The 21,270-nt window shown below is 39.0% G+C and overlaps 1 protein-coding gene across 1 annotated transcript in view; it reads left to right on the top strand.

Moving 5' to 3' along the window:
- Nucleotides 1-21,270, top strand: part of KIF4A (kinesin family member 4A) — a 132,658-nt gene that overhangs the window by 37,213 nt on the left and 74,175 nt on the right. The window contains exons 7-8 of the mRNA XM_052663055.1: nucleotides 17,121-17,237; nucleotides 17,866-18,041. Coding sequence (XP_052519015.1) covers nucleotides 17,121-17,237; nucleotides 17,866-18,041 — 293 coding nt within the window. The remainder of the gene's footprint in view (nucleotides 1-17,120; nucleotides 17,238-17,865; nucleotides 18,042-21,270) is intronic.

Raw genomic sequence — 21,270 nt, 5'->3', positions numbered from 1 at the left:
TATTCTTTGGAACTCTGGATATATCTTTCCTTTTCTCCTTTGCCTTTCACTTCTCTTCTTTTCTCAGCTATTAGTAAGGCCTCCTCAGACAACAGTTTTGCCTTTTTGCATTTCTTTTCTTGGGAATGGTTTTGATCACCACCTTCTGTACAATGTTATGGTCCTCCATCCATAGTTCTTCAGGCACTCTATCATTTCTAATCCCTTGAATCTATTTTGTCACTTCCACTGTAAGGAATTTTATTTAGGTCATACCTGAATGGTCTAGTGGTTTTCCCTACTTTCTTCAATTTAAGTCTGAATTTTGCACTAATGAGTTCATGATCTGAGCCACAGTCAGCTCCTGGTCTTATTTTCACTAATGGTATGGAGCTTCTCCATCTTTGGCTGCAAAGAATATAATTAATCTGATTTTGGTATTGACCATCTGGTGATGTCCACGTGTAGAAGTCTTCATAGAACCGTTCAACTTCTTTGCCAGCTTCTCTGGCATTGGTGGTTGGGGAATAGACTTGGATTCCTGTGAAACTGAATGGTTTGCCTTGGAAATGAACAAAGATCATTCTGTTGTTTTTGAGATTGCACCCAAGTGCTGCATTTTGGACTCTTTTGTTGACTATGAGGACTACTCCATTTCTTCTAAGGGATTCTTGCCCACAGTAGTAGATATAATGGTCATCTGAGTTAAATTCACCCATTCCAGTCCATTATAGTTCACTGATTCCTAAAATGTCAATTTTTACTCTTGCCATCTCCTGTTTGACCACTTCCAATTTGCCTTGATTCATGGACCTAACATTCCAGGTTCCTATGCAGTATTGCTCTTTATAACATCAGACTTCACTTCCATCACCAGTCATATCCAAAACTGGGTGTTGTTTTCTCTTTGGCTTCTTTTCTTCATTCTTTCTGGAGTTACTTCTCCACTCTCCTCCAGTAGTGTATTGGACACCTTCCAACCTGGGGAGTTCATCTTTCAGTGTCATATCTTTTTGTATTTTCATATTGTTCTTGGGGTTCTCAAGGCAAGTCACTGTTCAGTTATATTTATTGCAGACCTCCCCACTCCTACATGTTTTGCTAATATCTTGTTCATCTCTGGCTTGTTCATTTACTCTCTTTTCATTTATGATTCTTTTATATTATGTCTTATTTAAGAAACCCTTCAGAACCCCCAAGATATCCTGTACTATCTAATAAAAACTTCACAATTTTGCCTTCACATTTAAGTCTTTAATTCATCTGAAACTATTTTATGAACATGGAATGATGTAGGGGTCCAATTTTCATTTTCCATGTAAACACCCATTTGTCCTAGCAGTATTTATTGAAAAATCCATCCTTTTCCCTCTGATGAGCAGTGCCACTTCTGTCATATATTAAGTGCCCAAATATACCTTGGTCTGTTTCTGTGTACTCTGTTCTACTAAGTAAAACTAAGTCTTCCAAATCTATGTATATCTCCTCACTTATTGAGGACTTCTTTAATATTTCTCAATAATTTTCCTTATAGACATCTTATACATCTTTTGTTCTATTCTTGGGTAATTTGTATTTTGACTCTATTGCAAGTGATATTTTAAAATCTTTTTGGTAAAGTATGATATACAAACAGAAAGGTACATATATCATAACTGAATAACTTGCTGAATTCTCATAAACTGAATAAATTCATGTAACCAGGATAAGTATAATCTTTAAAAATTTTATATTCTAACTTTGTTTTTGGTATATGGAAGTAAAATTTATTTTTTAATACTGACTTTGTATCTAGGCACCTGTAATCTATACCCACCTTGCTAAAACCACTGTGGAAAAGATCACCAGTGATATCTTAGTTGCCAAAATGAATTGGTTCTTTTCAGTGTCCATCTTACCTGACTTCTTTGTGGCATTGACACTTGAACATATCCATCTTGAAACTCTTCTTGTTTGTGAATCCTCACTCTCCTAGTTCTTTTCTGAACTCAAACTACTCCTTTTCAGTTTCTTTTCCTTCTTTCTGTTCTTAATAATATGCTAATTATTGTACTCAGCCTGATTTTCTTGACTAGTAATAAGTACCTGCTGTTAGTTCTTCCTTAGCAATATTGCCGCGATTCACCCACTTTCAGTCTGTTCCTGCTGCCTCTGCTAAGTCCCTTCCTTACCCGACACACCTGGTCAGGAGTCTCCTAACACTGTCTCTCTGAGGACATTTTCCTTCTAAATATCATAGCTATGCTGATCGCCTTAAAATACCACTTTGTGCGTGGCACCTCCTCTGCTTAGAAACTAAGTGGCACATCACTGCTTATAGGATGAATTCTAAACACTATAGCTAGGCCTTCCAAACCTTTGTACCCTGGTCCCAGTTTACCTCCTCAGCTATCTTTCACAGCTTCTCTGCCCACGCTCTCTACTCCAGCTACATGGTCTCCACAACATGCCCTGCTATTTCTGGCTCTGTGTACACATCACAGCTGTCTCCCCTTCTCTCCCACACTGAAGTCATTCTCCCCATTCCCCATCAAACTATCTGCAACATAGCTATCTTTCAAGGTCCAACTTAAGTCTTGGGTTTTTGATGTCACTTTTTATAACTATTTTATCATCTAATGTATTTCTTCTCTGAAATTCCATACGACCAGGGCCATTTTCTGGCCTGTCTGTATTTCCACTCATACGTCTCTCACCACTTCCCCATAAAATCCAGGGATCTAGCCATGGCAGTCTCTACTCCGTGCTTTCCAAACAGTACTGTTGTTTCAGATCTCTGCACTGTGGTACTTGTATTGGCTTTCCTCCCTCAGCATAGAAACATACCAATGTGTTTCTCCCATTTTAAAGCAAACAAAATCCTTCATCCTCCTCACACTACTGCTCTTTTCCCTTTTCCTTTCACTCTGCTTTTTTGGCAGCCCTCCATCCTCATCCCATTGAAACTGTCCCTGCCAAGATCAACCAGTGACCTGAATAACTGAATCCATTAGACTCTTTTCAGTCCTCCTCTTACTTGGTGACTCCATTGTGTCTGACACCCTGCCCCTTCTTCTGGACAGTCTCTTTCCTCCCTTGGATCTGTGACACTACGCTCCTGGGTTTCCTCTTACTTTTCTTTCTTTCTTTTTAAAAATTATTTATTTATTTTTATTTTTGGCTGCACCAGGTCTTAATTGCTGCACAAGCTTTTCTCTAGTTGCAGTGAGTGGGGGCTACTCTCCAGTAGTGGTGCCTGGCTTCTCATTGTGGTGGCTTCTCTCGTTGTGGAGCATGGGCTCTCGACACCCAGACTTCAGTAACTGCAGCATGATTGCTCAGTAGCTGCGGCTCAAGGGCTCTCAAGTTCAGGCTCAGTAGTTGTGGCATATGGGCTCAGTTGCTCCTTTCTGGACCAGGGATAGAACCAGTGTCCCCTGCATTGCACGTCATATACTTAACCCCCGAATCACCAGGGAAGCTCTTCCTCTTACATTTCTGAGGACTCTTTCTCAGGCTCCTCTGCTGCTGCTGCTGCTGCTGCTGCTGCTGCTGCTAAGTCGCTTCAGTCGTGTCCGACTCTGTGCGATCCCATAGACGGCAGCCCACCAGGCTCCCCCATCCCTGGGATTCTCCAGGCAAGAACACTGGAGTGGGTTGCCATTTCCTTCTCCAATGCATGAAAGTGAAAAGTGAAGGTGAAGTCGCTCAGTCATGTCCGCCTCTTCTTCTACCTGCCTATAATTGAAACATGGCCCAGGTTCTGCCTGGGATTTTTTTTTTTTTCTCTCTTCCCGCTGTAAGCCCCTCACCTTGCCACCTCCACACCACCCTAAATTATCTCAACACTTAGACACTTAAAGCTTCTACCCATAGGCTGCTGATCTCAAACTTCTGTCTCCAGCTCATATCTTGCATCTACATTTCAGCCTATAAATGTATTTGCCTATGGGGCATCTCCCAGAGCTCCTCACTTTGTACCAGGCACTCAGCATGGCCTTCACGCTCCAGCCTTGCCTACCTGGCTAGCTTCTTCTCTCCCCAACCCTTTGTCACAGTCTGCTTAGCCATACTAAGTGTGCTAAGTTCGCACTCGTCTATGCGTCTTTGTACATTCCGCTCCCTCTGCCAAAAATGCCTTCCCCCTGTCTTCACGTGGCTTATTCTATTTCACCCTTCACTACTCAGCTCCAGTTTCATCCCCTTGAACGACCTCCACTTCTTTGACTGCCTCCAACTTCTCCCACCCCCAACCCCTGCATCTAGTGCTTGCTTCTTTCCTATACTAACACTACCCCAACTCTGTACTATAGCCATCTCCTTTCCTGACTCCCAGTAGACAGCAAGCCAATCAAAAGTGGAAACTAGGTCTTATTCATCTTTGAACCCCTAGGGCCTGGCATAGTCCCTGGCATATTTTCATAGGCCCTCATTGAATGCCTGAGTTTTTTCTCCCTTTGATCTGACTGGTAGTTCCTACTAATATTTCAATTCACAGTTTGGATGTCACTCATCTATAAAACCTCTTTCTTGGGTTGCAGTCTTTCCATCAGTTGATTGGAGAAGGCAATGGCACCCCACTCCAGTACTTTTGCCTGGAAAATCCCATGGACGGAGGAACCTGGTGGGCTGCAGTCCGTGGGGTCGCTAAGAGTCGGACACAACTGAGCGACTTCACTTTCACTTTTCACTTTCATGCATCGGAGAAGAAAATGGCAACCCACTCCAGTGTTCTTGCCTAGAGAACCCCAGGGACGGGGGAGCCTGGTGGGTTGCCATCTATGGGGTGGCACGGAGTCGGACACGATTGAAGTGACTTAGCAGCAGCGGCAGCAGCAGCAGTAGCAGCTGATGCTCCCATACTGTTTTTTCCTAACACTTTCAAATTTTCAAAGACAACAAAGATTATACAGGAACATTTCTACATCTAGCATCTGGATTCCACCATTAATATTTTAGTATATTTCCTTTATTACATATCTGTCCATTTATCTACTTATTAATCTACATTCTTTTTTTAAATGCATTTTTAAATAAATTGTACACATTAGTACACTTCCTCCCAAATTCTTAAGCTTATGTATTATTAACTGAAGTTTAATATTTGAGTAGATTTTTAATGTAAAATTTACAATGAAAAGCACAAATTTTAAGTGGATCTTAGCTGAATTTTGACAAATGCATTTACTTAAAAGACTGTAATCCAAAGCGTTTTCATGATATATAAAAGATTATCTCCCTTCTCAGTCAATTGTTAGCCTGAGTCTCGCAGCATTCTCTCTTTTCATTGTAATTATATGTCTTCTTTTCTTGTTAAATTTTGAGTTCCTTGAAGGGAGAGACCAGTTGGTATTTTCTTGCCAGCTGTGCTAAGCACTGTGCCTGACACACAGTAGGTGTTCTATAACTGTTGACTGGCCAGATATATGAATATCTGCCCTACTCCTGAAATATGAGCACATGCTGTATTCATTCTCTTTCTTATCTCCCACATCCTAAAAGTTTCTTGGTTATGTCATTTTTATGTCTTAAACACCTTTAACTTCTCAAGACTTTGTTCCTCTCCCATGGTTCCAGTCCTTAACGATCTCTCAACTGAACTATTAAAATAACCTCCTAAATGGTTTCTTAAACACCAGTTTTTTTTTTAATTTTTTTAATAGTTTTTTATTTTTTTAATTTTAAAATCTTTAATTCTTACATGTGTTCCCAAACATGAACCCCCCTCCCACCTCCTTCCCCATAACATCTCTGTGGGTCATCCCCATGCGCCAGCCCCAAGCATGCTGTATCCTGTGTCAGACATAGACTGGCGATTCAATTCTTACATGATAGTATACATGATAGAATGCCATTCTCCCAAATCATCCCACCCTCTCCCTCTCCCTCTGAGTCCAAAAGTCCGTTATACACATCTGTGTCTTTTTTCCTGTCTTGCATACAGGGTCGTCATTGCCATCTTTCTAAATTCCATATATATGTGTTAGTATACTGTATTGGTGTTTTTCTTTCTGGCTTACTTCACTCTGTATAATCGGCTCCAGTTTCATCCATCTCATCAGAACTGATTCAAATGAATTCTTTTTAACGGCTGAGTAATACTCCATTGTGTGTATGTACCACAGCTTTCTTATCCATTCATCTGCTGATGGACTTCTAGGTTGTTTCCATGTCCTGGCTATTATAAACAGTGCTGCGATGAACATTGGGGTACATGTGTCTCTTTCAATTCTGGTTTCCTCGGTGTGTATGCCCAGCAGTGGGATTGCTGGGTCATAAGGGAGTTCTATTTGCAATTTTTTAAGGAATCTCCACACTGTTCTCCATAGTGGCTGTACTAGTTTGCATTCCCACCAACAGTGTAAGAGGGTTCCCTTTTCTCCACACCCTCTCCAGCATTTATTGCTTGCAGATTTTTGGATCGCAGCCATTCTGACTGGTAAACACCAGTTTTTTAACTCCCAAATCTACCTTCCAAATGACTACCAAAGCAGTGTTTCTAAATCTAAATTTGATCATGTTTATGCCCTCTTCAAAACCTTTCATTTGTGTCCATCATCTACAACAGATGTTTTTAGTCTGCCTTCCTTTTAAAGCAGAGGAACTATTTTTAAAATGAAGTCATAAATTCTCACGGTTGAAATAAATTAAGAAACAGATTTGAAATTCACATAAATTTATTTTGTAAGTTCAGATATATAACATTGAGTAGGTCAATCTTCAAGCAACAAGAATATTACAGCTTATTTTATTATCACAATTTCTTTCTTTATATTCACTTGTATATCATGAAATTGTTCATGGTAAAAAATGCAATACATTTAACAAAGGACTTGTATCTAGAATATATGAAGAACTCTCAAAATTCAGTATTATAAAAAGCAATACAACTAGAAAATGAGCAAGACACAAACAGATACTACACTGAAGAGAATATACAGATGGCAGTAAGCACATGAAAAGATGTTTAGCATCCTTAGTCATTAACCAAATACAAGTGAAAACCACAAGAAGATTGCATACCTCTCAAAATAACTAAAAGAAAAAATACCAAATTCTGGCAAGAATGTGGTGAAATCGAATTTCTCATACATTGCACTATTGAACATTTATTCCAGAGAAAGTGAATGTTCACACAAAAACCTGTACATAAATGTTCATAGCTGCTCTATTGTAATAACCAAAAACTGGAAGCATCTCAAATGTCTACCAGCAGGTAAATGAATGGTTAAACAAACTGGTACATCCACACTATGTAATACTACTCAGCAGTAAAAAAGAATGAACTATTGAAACAGACTCCTTGGATGGATTATTATTATTATGCTGAGTGGGAAAGAAAAGGGCTAGTCTCAAAAGGTTAAACACTCTATGTGCTGTTTTTACATTGTTGAACTAGCAAAATTGTAGGGGAGAAAAATTAATGGTTGTCAGGGTGTAAGGATTGGAGTGTGAAGAGGTAAGTGTGCCTAGAAAGGGTAGTACAGGAGACCCTTAAGATGATAGAAAAGTTCTGTATCTTGATTTTGTTGATCATTTCATGAAGTTATACATGTGATATTATACAGAACTATACACATACACAGAGTATGTATGAAAACTAAATAACATCTGGGGATTGTGCTAATGTTAATTTCCCTTTGCTGATTATTGTACTATGGTTATGAGAGATGTTACCATTGGGGGAGGCTGAGTGAATGGTACACAAGACCTTGCTGTACATATTCCTTGCAGCTTCCTGTGAATCTGTAACTATTTCAAAATAAATATTTTTAATGCAGTATAAAGAAAAATATTTTTTTCTCTCTCCCCAGATCCCTTGTCTAGGTGTTTAGACAGTCTATTTAAGTGGAAGCATTCTATGTACTCTCTTCTAATCTACTCTTTATTTATGGAGATTGTTCCATATTAGCATATACACCTCTACTGTGTTCTTTTTCATGTCCATATATTGTATAGATGTGCCATTGTATTTATTACACCATTTCCCTATTGATGAACATTAGGTTGGTTCCAGACTTTTGCACACTAGGCTCCAATGAACATTCTTAGATCTTAGTATATGACATGATGGGGATTCTGGATGACAACTACAATCTTATTTAAGGTTTTGTATCTAATTTTTTCTGTAATTTTTCCTTGTCATACATTATCAAGAAAATCCTGATTCATACTAATACATAATTATGAGTTATAAATATTTATTAACAGCCTACTTTGCAGTCTCTTCAATTATTAAACTGATCTAGGAGCTTTGATGAGAAGTGATAGGACATTTAAATTCAATGTTGGATCACTAATGATATATTTCCTAATTTATGTTATATAATAACTATTAATGTCCAACAAGACACTCACAAAGCTTATAAGAAGCACTGAAATCATCTTTTTTTGAGTGCCGTTGGCTAAGTGCTTCATATATACTATTGCATTTCATTTTTTCCCCCAGCTTTATTGAGATATTCTTGACATATAGTATATATTATATTTATGTTGTACAATGTGATGATTTGACACATGTATTTATTTCAAAATGATTACCACAATAAGGTTAGTTAACACCTCCATCTCCTCATTTGATTACCATTTGTATGTGTGTGTGGTGATAACATTTAAACTTTACTCCCTTAGAATAGAGTAGTGGTTACCAGAGGGGAAGGGGGTCAGGGAAAGATGAAATGAATAAAGAGAATCAACTGTATGGTAATGGATGAAAACTAAAATTTTAATGGTGAGCACACTATAGTGTATATAGAAGTAGAAGTGTAATCTTGTGCACATGGAACATACATTGTTATAAACCAATGTTATCTCAATAAAAATGTTTTAATTAAAAAAAGATTTACTCTCTTAACAACCATTAAGTACATAATACAGTACTGTTGATTATAGTCACCATGCTGTATGTGAAATCCCAGAACTTACTCATCTAATAGCTGGATGTTTGTAGCCTTTGACCAACATCTCCCTATTTTCCCTACCTCTCAGCCTCTGGCCACCACCATTCTACTCTCTTTCTATGAGTTCAGCTTTTTTAGATTCCACATATAAGTAAGGACATACAATGTTTGTCTTTCTCCATCTGATTTATTTCACTCAGCATGATGCCCTTAGAGTCCATCCATGTTAAAAAAGGCAAGATCTTCTTTTTGGTGGCTGAATAATATTCCTCTGTATGTGTGTACCACATTTTCTTTATTGATTCATCCATCAATGGCTACTTAGATTGTGAAACTGTCTTTAATAGCATATCGTAACATGTTGAGTTCCATATTAATTTGGTACCACACAACTGACTATGAAAATGTGATGAGCACATGAATTGAGTAACTGCCTCTGTCTGGTGTTTCAGTACAAGCTCATGTGCTACAGTGGTACAGTTATTTGTACAATTTTCTGTGAGTGTGCACAGAAACTGGGCAAAAGTCTTGTGCACAGCTACAACCTCAAATTACACATTTGCAAAAAATTCAAACGTACAAATAATAAAGGTATATTCAAAGACTGCAGAAAAATTAATTAACCTTGCTGTACAAGATAATGTGTCAGTAGACTCCAGTGTGTTAAGGTTTGCTTTCTAGCATATTAGAATGAGCCATTTAAATGCAGTTTTGTTTAAAATAGTTAAAATAATTTTAAATAGCAGTGATGGTTGCACAACAGTGTAAATGTACTTAATGCCACTGAACTGTACACTTAAAAGCTGTTAAAATGGTACATTTTATGTTATATATATTTTACCACAATAAAAATAATTTTTAAAACAAAATTCAAATTACAGTTACAGAAACTCTACAGTATTTTTGTGGGTCCCTGAAGTATCCCTAAGGTCCTGAGGAACACAATTTGAAAACCACTGTTCTACAGGGTAAATACAGATACCTGAGCATGACATATGCTGTTTATGATCTGCCCCTAATTGTCCTCTGGACTCATTATTTGTTACTCTTTACTTCGTAACTTGCACTGTTTTCCTATTGAACTACCTGTAGTTCCTAAATGTATGATGCCCTCTCTCACAAATATGTGCCTTGACATATGTTACTTCTCTGCCTGGAATGCCCTTACATTCTTTTTTCCTACTCTTCCCTCCTCCATGAGCATTATCCTAGTCATTCTTCACAATTCAGCTCAAATTTTCAATTCCCAGTCCCTCCTATGAAAACTCATTTTTACTATCTTTATCTTTTCCTTTAATATTATATTTGCAATTATTTTTTGTTGGTGTGTCTCTCTCCCTTTATATTTTTAACTCTTTGAAAGTAAGGATTGTGACTTATTCATCTTTATATCTCTAATGCCTAGCACAGTGCCTAGAATATTTAACATATTCACTAAATGATGAAAAGCACTCGAATGTATGAGGTGAGAAAAGTGGGAGAGTCCAGGATATCTCAGATTTGCTGTTTGTTGGGTGACTGATTAGATGGTGAGACAATGAAAAGGAACAGTGCTGAAAGTGAAATAGATTTGCACTGAAAGATGAATTCTGTGTTGTTCAAGTCTGTGTTATGCAATGTCATGTGTGCACAGCCCACTGGAGGTTATTCAGTCGGCAGATAAAATATAGCTTTGGACAATAGGAAAGAGGTCTGGTTTGGAGATGCAGATTTGAGGGAGTCATTAATACAGATATTTATTGGAACTCTAGGCAAGGATGAGATAACCCAGGAAGAATGTATATAGTAAGCAAAAACCTTAAGACAGTCCAAAGAGAATACCAACATTTAATGGGTTGGTATTGGAAAGTCTACCCCACTAAGTAGACTAGGAATGATTGAGAATGGGGGATACAGTAGTCACATGGCTCTGGAGGGAAGACTTGAGAATTTAAGATTTCTTTAAATATAGTTTCTACCAACCCCATCTTTTCAGCCTCAAGTCTCTTGGCTTTCCAAGGTACCTGGTGCCTCTAAGGGAGCAAATAAGCTCATTTCCATAGAGCATAGAGGTTAGGATCATGGACTTTGGAGCCCAACTGCCTCCATTTGAATCCTGACTCTGCCACTTACTAGCTATGTGACCTTAGGCAAGTTACCTAACCTCTTTGTGCCTCAGCTCTTATATCTGTTGACACAAGGATAATCATGCTTTATGCACACTTTATGGGACCACTGTGAGGGTTAAGTGAGGTAATATGTATAAAGTTCCCAGAACAGTATCTGGCTTTTAGTAAAAGCTATATAACTTAGCTGTTATTATCATTGTCATCATCATTATTGTCCCTTTGCAGGCACTTATAGATTGAGGCTCCTCCATCTTGCTGAGTCAGTTATTGCTCTCCACCTGTACTCTAAAAACATTGAGATCTCTTGCCTGTTGGTATTTCCTCTCCTGTGCTCTGTGATCTTATCGGTTATTACTTTTTAAATTCCTTTTAATGGTATCTTAGTGGGGAAAGAAATGCTGATGGTCAGTCTTCTATGTTTGAACAGAACTTCGTCTAATGTTCTCTGTGTTCTTTTTGTATGTGGTTTTGTTACATTGATTCCTGTGAAGCTATATCAATTTTTATTGGAATAATGTGTGTCTAAATAATTACAATTTTATTTTTTGAAAGCCTTTCATACTTTTCCCCCTTTAGACTTTCAGTACCAGAAGCATAACTATTTTTTCCCCTGAGTTCTAGAAATCTGTTTTCTTAACGTCTAGCGTACTGATATTTGATCCTGCACCTCGGTCCCCTATAACCAGATTCTCATCATTTCACTTACACTGTCAGCTCTTCCATGTGTGTCGACTTGAAGGCCAAAGCAGCCATTTCCTTCTTGCAGTATCCTTTTGCTGAAGAAATTGTCATGAGAATAGATAAGGACTGTATTGGATGCTCTGCTTTCAGTGTCATGTAACTTAGCAAAGAACTACATTATCTAAGTTTCTCTGTCCTATTAATAATAACTTACATGTGGATAGCACTTTATAGATCACATTTGATTTTTATCATAGCCTCATGAGGTAAGTAAGGTATGTATTACACCTGTTTTATGGATAAAAGGAAGTTTTAGTGACTTGTCCAAGGTCATACACACTGATAAGTACCAGAGGCAGAGTTTGAGCTAAGATTCTGTCTCCCAATTAAGTTCCTTTTCACCCTATCACCTCTCAGTAGTTATTCCTGTAAGTCTTGTGACCAATTGCAGTAACAGATCATTCCCTTTCTCTCTGACTATGCAGAGTATATCTATACTATCATATTACTTCTTTTTCCCCCCTAATCTTCTCGACTGTGCTACCTGCCTTAGGCTCATGCATGTTTTCTTCTCATACAGAGCAGGGTGTCTCAGCTGTTGCACTATTGACATTTTGGGTCAAATAATATTGGGAGGCAGGAACTGTCCAGGGCATTGTAGAAAGTTTAGTGGCATCCTTGCCCTCAACTCACAAGATGCCAGTAGTACTCCCCCTGACCTCGCAAGTTGTGACAATCAAAATGTCTCCAGATATCACCAAATGTCCTCAGTTCAGTTCAGTCCAGTCACTTGGTCATGTCCTACTGTTTGTGACCCCATGGATTGCAGCACGCAGGCATCCCTGTCCATCACCAACTCCTGGAGCATGCACAAACGTATTTCCATCAAGTTGGTGATGCCATCCAACCATCTCATCTTCTGTCATCCCCTTCTCTTCCTGCTTTCAGTCTTTCCCAGCATCAAGATCTCTTCCAATGAGTCAGTTCTTTGCATCAGGTGGCCAAAGTATTGGAGTTTCAGCTTCAGCATCAGTCTTTCCAATGAACACTCAGGCCTGATTACCTTTAGGATTGACTGGTTTGATCTCCTTGCAGTCCAAGGGACTCTCAAGTGTCTTCTCCAATACCACAGTTCAAAAGCATCAATTCTTCGGTGCTCAGCTTTCTTTATAGTCCAACTCTCATGTGTATACGTGACTACTGGAAAAACCATAGCTTTGACTAGATGGAACTTTGTCAGCAAAGTAATGGCTCAGCTTTTTAATATGTTGTCCAGGTTAGTCATAGCTTTTCTTCCAAGGAACAAAGCATCTTTTAATTTCATGGCTGCAATCACCATCTGCAGTGATTTTGGAGCCACCCAAAATAAAGTCTCTCACTGTTTCCATTGTTTCCCCATCTATTTTCCATGAAGTGATGGGACTGGATGCCATGATCTTACTTTTTTGAACCTTGAGTTTTAAGCTGACTTTTTCACTCTCCTCTTTCACTTTCATCAGGAGGCACTTTAGTTCCTCTTCACTTTCTGCCATAAGAGTGGTGTCATCTGCATATCTGAGGTTATTGGTATTTCTCCCAGCAATCTTGATTCCAGCTTGTGCTTCATCCAGCCCAGCATTTTGCATGATGTACTCATAGAACTGTTCAGCTTCTTCAGCATTACTGGTTGGGGCATAGACTTGGATTACTGTGATATTGAATGGTTTGCCTTGGAAACGAACAGAGATCATTCTGTTGTTTTTGAGATTGCACCCAACTGCTGCATTTCAGACTCTTTTGTTAACTATGAGGGCTACTCCATTTCTTCTAAGGGATTCTTGCCCACAGTAGTAGATATAATGGTCATCTGAGGTAAATTTGCCCATTCCAGTCCATTTTAGTTCGCTGATTTCTAAAATGTCGATGTTTATTCTTTCTATCTCCTGTTTGACCACTTCTGATTTGCCTTGATTCATGAACCTAACACTCCAGGTTCCTATGCAATATTGCTCTTTGCAGCATTGGGCTTTACTTCCATCACCAGTCACATCCACAGCTGGGTGTTATTTTTGCTTTGGCTCCATCCCTTCATTCTTTCTGGAGTTATTTCTCCACTGATCTCCAGTAGCATATTGGGCACCTACCAACCTGGGAAGTTCATCTTTCAGTGTCCTGTATTTTGCCTTTTCATACTGTCCATAGGGTTCTCAAGGCAAGAATACTGAAGTGGTTTGCCATTCCCTTCTCCAGTGGACCACGTTTTGTCAGATGTCAAAAGTCCTACAGAAGCAAAATTGTCCCCAGTTGAGAACTGCTTCGTATAGAGCTGCCTCCTTTCTCTCCTACCTTGTTTTTCTCTCCTGTGACAAATATACCCTTTTAATCTAGTTGTAAAATCTGTTGTAACATGTGTTCATTATACTTGTGAAGTTCTAGTCCCCTTTTAAAGTTAAAATCTCTATTATTTATTTGTTGCCCTAGTGAACAAATACCTGAAGCTATTGAGTAGTATTCTTGATCCTTTCCTCACTTGATCCGTTCTCAATCTTTTAGAGAGAAGAGGAACTTCTGGTCTTACAACTTTATCCAGACATTTTTCTCCATAGCCATACTTGATCAGAACTTTTAAGTCTCTTCAGACATGTTCTTCCCAGTCTTTATGATATATGTTCTCCATCCATGTCAAGAATTTCTCTCTCAACAACAGAAAATCAAATGCTCTTTTGTGATGATTTCTTTCCAGAGAGACATTCATTTCCCTTGCTCCTTTCTATTCCAAAACCCCAACTCTCATTTGAAGAAAAAATTCAGCCTTTTTATTCTTAAGTCTGTGCTTCTTGCTTAGATCACAGTACCCATAATTTCTTCTCAGGGCTTATCTGGGCTTTTGTTGTTGTTCCTGTGAAGTAATAGATGGACATTTTGCTTAATAGGTTTGAAACACCTCAGCAGTCTTTCCTTCACATCCCAGATGGGATATGGGCCAATAAGATGGCACAATGTTCTGTTTGGCTAAAAGGTGTAAGAAGAGAAAGAACTGAACTAATATGAGGATTAGTACAGGCAATGGTGAGGTCTGATTAATCTCAGCAGGATCTCCTTCACATCCTGGATGGGATAAATGGCCCTGGAAAATGGCAGTAAAAGGAAAAGAAAGAGATGGTTGCTTGATGGAACTGTTTTTGTCTTCATCATCATCATTCTCAGTTGCTCAGTCATGTCTGACTCTGCGACCCCATGGACTGCAGCATGCCGGACTGCGGCATGCCGAGCTTCCCTGTCCTTCACCTTTGGAGTTTGCTCAAACTCATGTCCATCGAGCCAGTGATGCCATCCAACCATCTCATCCTCTGTCATCCCCTTCTCCTCTTGCCTTCAATCTTTCCTAGCATGAGGGCCTTTTTCAGTGAGTTGGCTCTTCACGTCAAGTGGCCAAAATATTGGAGCTTCAGCATCAGTCCTTCCAGTGTATTCAGCATTGATTTCCTTTAGGAATTGAATTCCTTTAGGATTGACTGGTTTGATCTCCTTGCTGTCCAAGAGGCTCTCAAGTCTTCTCCAGCACCACAGTTTGAAGGCATCAATTCTTTGGCACTCAGCCTTATATATTGGGTTATTTGAGCATGTGAATAAACTGAAAAGAAGGAATTTGTAAAGGGAAAATAAATTGAAGATCTAAGAGGAAGGTGGAAGATTGAACAATCCAGGGTCCCTGGGAAAATTAAGGGAATAGAAACACCAGCAGAGGCTGAAGGGAAAATAAAGGTAGTTATTTCCTCCTGAAACAGGGAGAACAGAGGAATCAGTAACAGCAAAGGAAAGACTGTGAAGTGAGGAGAGGGGAAGTTAGGGAGCCCTTGTGAAGAATTGATCACCATAATGTATTTGTTGAAATCGTATACTAATAGAGTGAAGGTAGATTTCCAGTCTTGGAAATGATGAGTGTTTAGAATAGCTGCCATGGTGAAGGAAGAATGAAGAAGAGAAGATGATCAATTGACCAAGGGTTCAGCCAAGGTCAGATAGCATGTTTTATAATGGATGAATCCAGTCCATTTGATTATGTAACTTTCTTCAGCATTGCAGTGTGGAGAGAAGCACACATGTGTGTGCATGTGTGCACACACACACACAGCTGGTTTAACGTAGGCCTGGGAATTGACATGGTGGGAATGGCAGAAGGTCATGGGTTTAATGAGTGCTTGGGAAAGTATAACCGAAATGACTGCAGGGTTCAGAATAGGTAGTTTAAGGCCCAGGAAAGATGATCTACCAAGGGTATTAGAAAGAGTCAGTTGGTATTTCCCTGCTGGTCCAGTGGTTAAGACTCCACGCTTCTGCTTCAGCAGGTGCAGGTTCAATCCTTGGTCGGGGAACTAAGATCCTATATGCCATGTGGTGCAGCGAGAAAGAGAAAGAAAGAGTGTCAGTAAATTTGTAGCCACAGTAAGGGTGAAGAATAGCATCCATGAAAGAAACGGAAGGATGGTAGTAGGATGCAGTCAGAGAGGAATTTTGGAGTTAAGGATCTTATAGATATAGTTGTTATATAGATCTTATAGATATAGATCTATAAGGGAGTCCAGTGGCTAAATAAGTAAAGGAGAATAGCACTAACAATCATCATGCCATTTATATATCATATGACTTTGTTTTGTGTAAGGTATCTTATTAACTCCCCACCACAATCTATGAACTGGGTAGATTTGCCCCCTTCTGTAGAACTTACCCAAAATTGCATAACTAGTCAGTGACAAAGCCAGGATTAGAACCTAGCCACCATTGCCCATGCGTTTAACCATTATACTATATAGACTTTCCATGATTGTAATCATTATACTGTATAGACTTTCCAAGCTAAACATAACCATGGAGGCTTTCAAGGGACCTCAGATTATTACAATGTTTAAAAAGTAAACCTTGGAATTTAAGAAGTGGAAAAGAATGTTTACTCTGTTTGAAACAACAAGAGGAAAGTATAAAACGTAAATAACTATACAAGTGGTTGTTGTCATGGTGATCTGTTATCTGTCTGTCTGCTTTGTTTCCATGGAAAAGGGCAAGAAGTGCCAACTGACTTAATTGTGCTTTCACCTTTGCTCTTTGAACTTTACTTAATTGGAAGACCAACTGTTTGAAAGAGGAAGAGATGGAAAGAAAGTAAAATATCAGAGTGGACATCACCAGCTTCTACCAGCATTATGTTTATTCCCATTTCTGTCCATTCCACCTAGGGAAAATATGGTGTGTTTCTCAAAGAGCATAAGAATATTTGATAAGAACACTAAAGATTTTTAAATAATGTTTTTCTTTTATATAGAGCTTTCTGTTTGGGGAAAAAAAAAAGACACTCTCGGAAAAGTGAACAGGATTAAGAGGTTTCCTTAAGATTGCTAACTTAATAATTCTATGGGGTCTTTATTCTTTTCTCTTTCTCAGGATAGGTATATGTTAGATGTTACCAAGCAATTTAAATTTTCTTTCCTATTATTAGGTATTAATATTAACCGAGGCCTCCTATGTTTGGGAAATGTAATCAGTGCTCTTGGAGATGACAAAAAGTGTGGCTTTGTGCCCTACAGAGATTCCAAGTTGACTCGACTGCTTCAAGGTAAGCCCAAAGTGCCTCTAAGAAATAAGAAAGTAACTTAGAATGATAGTGATGAGAATGCAAAGATAGGACAGATATTAATAAAAAGCCAGATTTTTGGACTATTACATACAGAGCTGTCCAATTGATAAACAGGAGAGAGACCTGTTGGCAAGCAGGCTTCTAAGGTAATGGAAAAATGTCTTCATATATGGATTTGAGAGCCAAAAAAATCTGTAGAGTGTCAACTGTACTTAGCACTTTGTATCTGGAAATGAACTTGCTTACTGTATTTATTAATGCTGACAAGCAGAATTCCCTAAAAAGTTAAAATCTACCTAGAGGAAGCATCCAAAGAATGTTTACTCCTAATAGTGGCTCCTAACTTACTTGGCCCAGGCCCCGGTTGTTTTAACCTGATTAACTGCTGACGTCACAGTCTCACTTAAGGAGGACACATGTAATAGCATGCTAAACTATATCATTTTACACAGCAGAAATTCTTGATGTGTTTATATTGATGCAATAGGAAATTTGTAGATACTTAAGAATTATTTTCTTATGGCTCTGAGATTGAAGTTTCCAACCCAATGGACAGCTTTGCTTGCGTCCTACTTGGATTTCACTTCCTTCCATTATTCTTTTTCAGATTCTCTAGGAGGTAATAGCCACACTCTTATGATAGCCTGTGTGAGTCCTGCTGACTCCAATCTAGAGGAAACATTAAACACTCTTCGTTATGCTGACAGAGCAAGAAAAATCAAGAACAAACCTGTTGTTAATATTGATCCCCAGACAGCTGAACTTAATCATCTGAAGCAACAGGTAGAAGGGACTTAACATTTGATGGGGAAAATTACAAGTATGTGAGTGGAATGATAGAGCTCCTATTTCTCAGCTTTTTCTCCACCAGGACTTTAGAGATGTTGGTTAAGCATTCTGTTAGTATGAGGACATGTTAAAGTAACTCCTATGAACATGTTTTTTGGTCATATTTAAGATTAGAGGGTGGCACTGGATATTTCACTGATAAAGAAGTGAGCAGTAAGAGCTGGGGCAAGAGAGGTATGCAGGAGTCAGATCCCAAAGGTCCTTATATGACTGGTTAAAGAATTATAATAACTCAAGTAAACACTATGGCCTGAACTAAAGACAGAAGCAATAGAGATAAAGAAAGGGGGACAAATTATTGACAGAAACAACAACAAAAAAAAACCCCAAGGAGGTAGAATGTATAGAGCTTACAAATGTGGCTACAGATTTGATGTTAAAGGGTAGGTAGGGAAAGTCAAAGTTGATTCCCAGGTTTTTTGCTAGGACAACTGAATAAATGGTAGTAACAATCATTGAGTCCGGGAATTTAGGAGGAAAATAGTGGTCAGGCAGGGAAATGGAAATGATGAAATTCAGTTTGGGACATTTTGAGTTTGAAGCTCTTGAGGGACATCTAAGTAGAGTTATTCAAACATGGCTGGGTATGCGGGTTTAATGTAGAGAGGTCTGAAGATACAGATTTGTATGTCATCAGCATTTAGCTATGACAAACCTAGGCAACATTAAAAAGCAGAAACATTACTTTGCCAACAAAGGTCCGTCTAGTCAAAGCTATGATTTTTCTAGTAGTCATGTACAGATGTAAGAGTCGGACCTTAAAGAAAGCTGAGTACCGAAGAACTAATGCTTTTGAACTGTGGTGTTGGAGAAGACTCTTGAGTGCCCCTTGGACTGCAAGGAGATCCAATCCGTCCATCCTAAAGGAAGTCAGTCTTGAATATTCATTGGAAGGTCTGATGCTGAAGCTGAAGCTCTAATACTTTGGCCACCTGATGTGAAGAACTGACTCATTGGAAAAGACCCTGATGCTGAGAAAGATTGAAGGCAGGAGGAGAAGGAGATGACACAGGATGAGATGGTTGGATGGCATCACTGACTCCATGGACATGAGTTTGTGCAAGCTCCGGGAATCGGTGATGGACAGGGAAGCCTGGCATGCTATAGTCCATGGGGTCGCAAAGAGTCAGACATGACTAAGCGACAAAAGTGAGAATTTAGATGGTACCTGATGTTACAAAGTAGATGAAATCGAAGAGTGCCTGGCATGTTAAAGGCACTTACTCAATATTTGCTGAGTGAGCAAATGGCAAAGAAGAGAGATGAAGGCTAGATAGAACTCAGCAGTATTTAAGGAAGGGGGAAAGGAGAGCCGACAACAAGGGAGATGAAGAAAGAGCAAACAGGTAGGAAGAAAATCAGTGGTTCATGGAAGACAAGGGAAGAAAGTTTCAAGGAGGGCTATCAAAAGTATAAATTTATAAAGAAGTGTAAAGATAAGGGTTAAAAAGGTCCATTGATTTTTTTTTTTTAATCAGCAAGAAAGCTATTGATGACTGCAGTGAGAAGAGGGTCAGGGGAATGATAGGAACAGATTGCTATGGGATGGACAGTGAATGCTAGACAAGGAAGTGGAGGAAGTTGGTAGGCTCTTCTTTCAAGAAAGAAAGATAAAAGAAGACAGTAGCTGTTAGTCATGGGTCAAGGGATATAAATCTGTGTTTTTTTCTTTTTTTTTGAAATATGGAAGAGACTTGAGCATATGAAAGAACCAGAGACTGGTTGGGATAGACTTGGAGAGACTGAGAATAGGAATGAGTTGATAAGGTGTTTTCTTTTAGTTGAGATCCTCTGCACAAATAAAAAGGGATTCACCTTAGACAGTAGAGGGGATACCTGCCCATAAGACTAGAAGAAAAGAGTTTAGAATAGGAAGGATACAGTGACGCTAATTTAGATAAACAAGAAGGGAAACTGAGCAATTTTCAGCCTGATGACCATTTTCTTCTCAGAAAAATAGAAGACAAGGTCATCTTCTAAGAGCAATCAAGCAGATGATAGCATAGAGGGATTGAAGAGACCTCAGAAGGCTTAAAGTCTTAGAAATGGAAGAAGTAGCTGACTAGGAACATGAATTTGTGGTGGTATCAGTATGACTGTGCAACAGCTCAATAGCACTGGCAGAATAGCAGATAGGGGTGTCAGCTTTTCTTGGTATAGTACTCTTCCCAGTGGGAATCGAGTGTTTCTCAACAGTCTAGTGCTCACTCCATCTCTAGCTTCCTCCTCAGTGATAATAATCACACCTCATTTAATCTGTTGTCTTCCCTCCTTTTACTGTCCTTTATTTCCTTCCTCCTAAGGTTCACTATAGAAAATATAAGTAATTTACCTGTTTACAAAATCACTTTAATTATAAAGTATCTTATTCAGTGCTGCTTCTTTGTTTGCTTTCATGTGTACTCCTGTTGCCAGAAATGCTTTTCTTCCTGGTCATTTATTTGTTCATCCATTCCAACAATAAAGATTTACTGAACACTATTATGTGCCAGGTACTGTGCTGGAATATATTGTTGAGCAAAGAAGATAGTTTCTGCCTTCACGGAACTCTCCTAATAGGAGAGACAAACAAACATTAAGCACACAGTCATACCAATGTATTATAAACTGGAATAGTGTACTATAGGGCACTGTGAAAGTATGAACAGGATCTTCTGTTAAATATCTACTCTGAAAAGAAGGCTTCCCTAAGGTAACTACATTTGAGCTGAGATCTGAAAGATGAAGTAGGAATCGTCTATGCAGAAAAGAAAGAAGAAGATTCCAGAGGGAAGAAATACATGTTGTTTTTTAGTTGCTAAGTTGTGTCCAACTCTCTGTGACCCCTGGGGTGTAGCCCACCAGATTGCTCCATCTGTGGGATTTCCCAGGCAAGACTACTGGAGTGGTTGCCACTTTCCTTCTCCAGGGGATCTTCCTATCCCAGGGATTGAATCAGCATCTGCTGCTTAACAAGTGGGTTCTTTACCACTGAGTCACCTGCAAAGCACAATAGTGTGTGTATCAGAGTATAATGGGAAAGAGTATTGACAATGCAGCCAAGCTGCCCGGGTTCAAATCCTGGCTCTATACCTCACTAGCTATGTACCCTGGGCGAGTTCTCTGTGCCTCAGTTTCCCTATCTATAAAACAAAAATAATAATAATAGTACCTGCTTCATAGA

This window comes from Budorcas taxicolor, chromosome X (assembly GCF_023091745.1).
Source record: "Budorcas taxicolor isolate Tak-1 chromosome X, Takin1.1, whole genome shotgun sequence".
Lineage (NCBI taxonomy): Eukaryota > Metazoa > Chordata > Mammalia > Artiodactyla > Bovidae > Budorcas > Budorcas taxicolor.
Note: the sequence above shows the minus strand (reverse complement) of the source record. Positions and strands in the feature narration are given on the sequence as shown.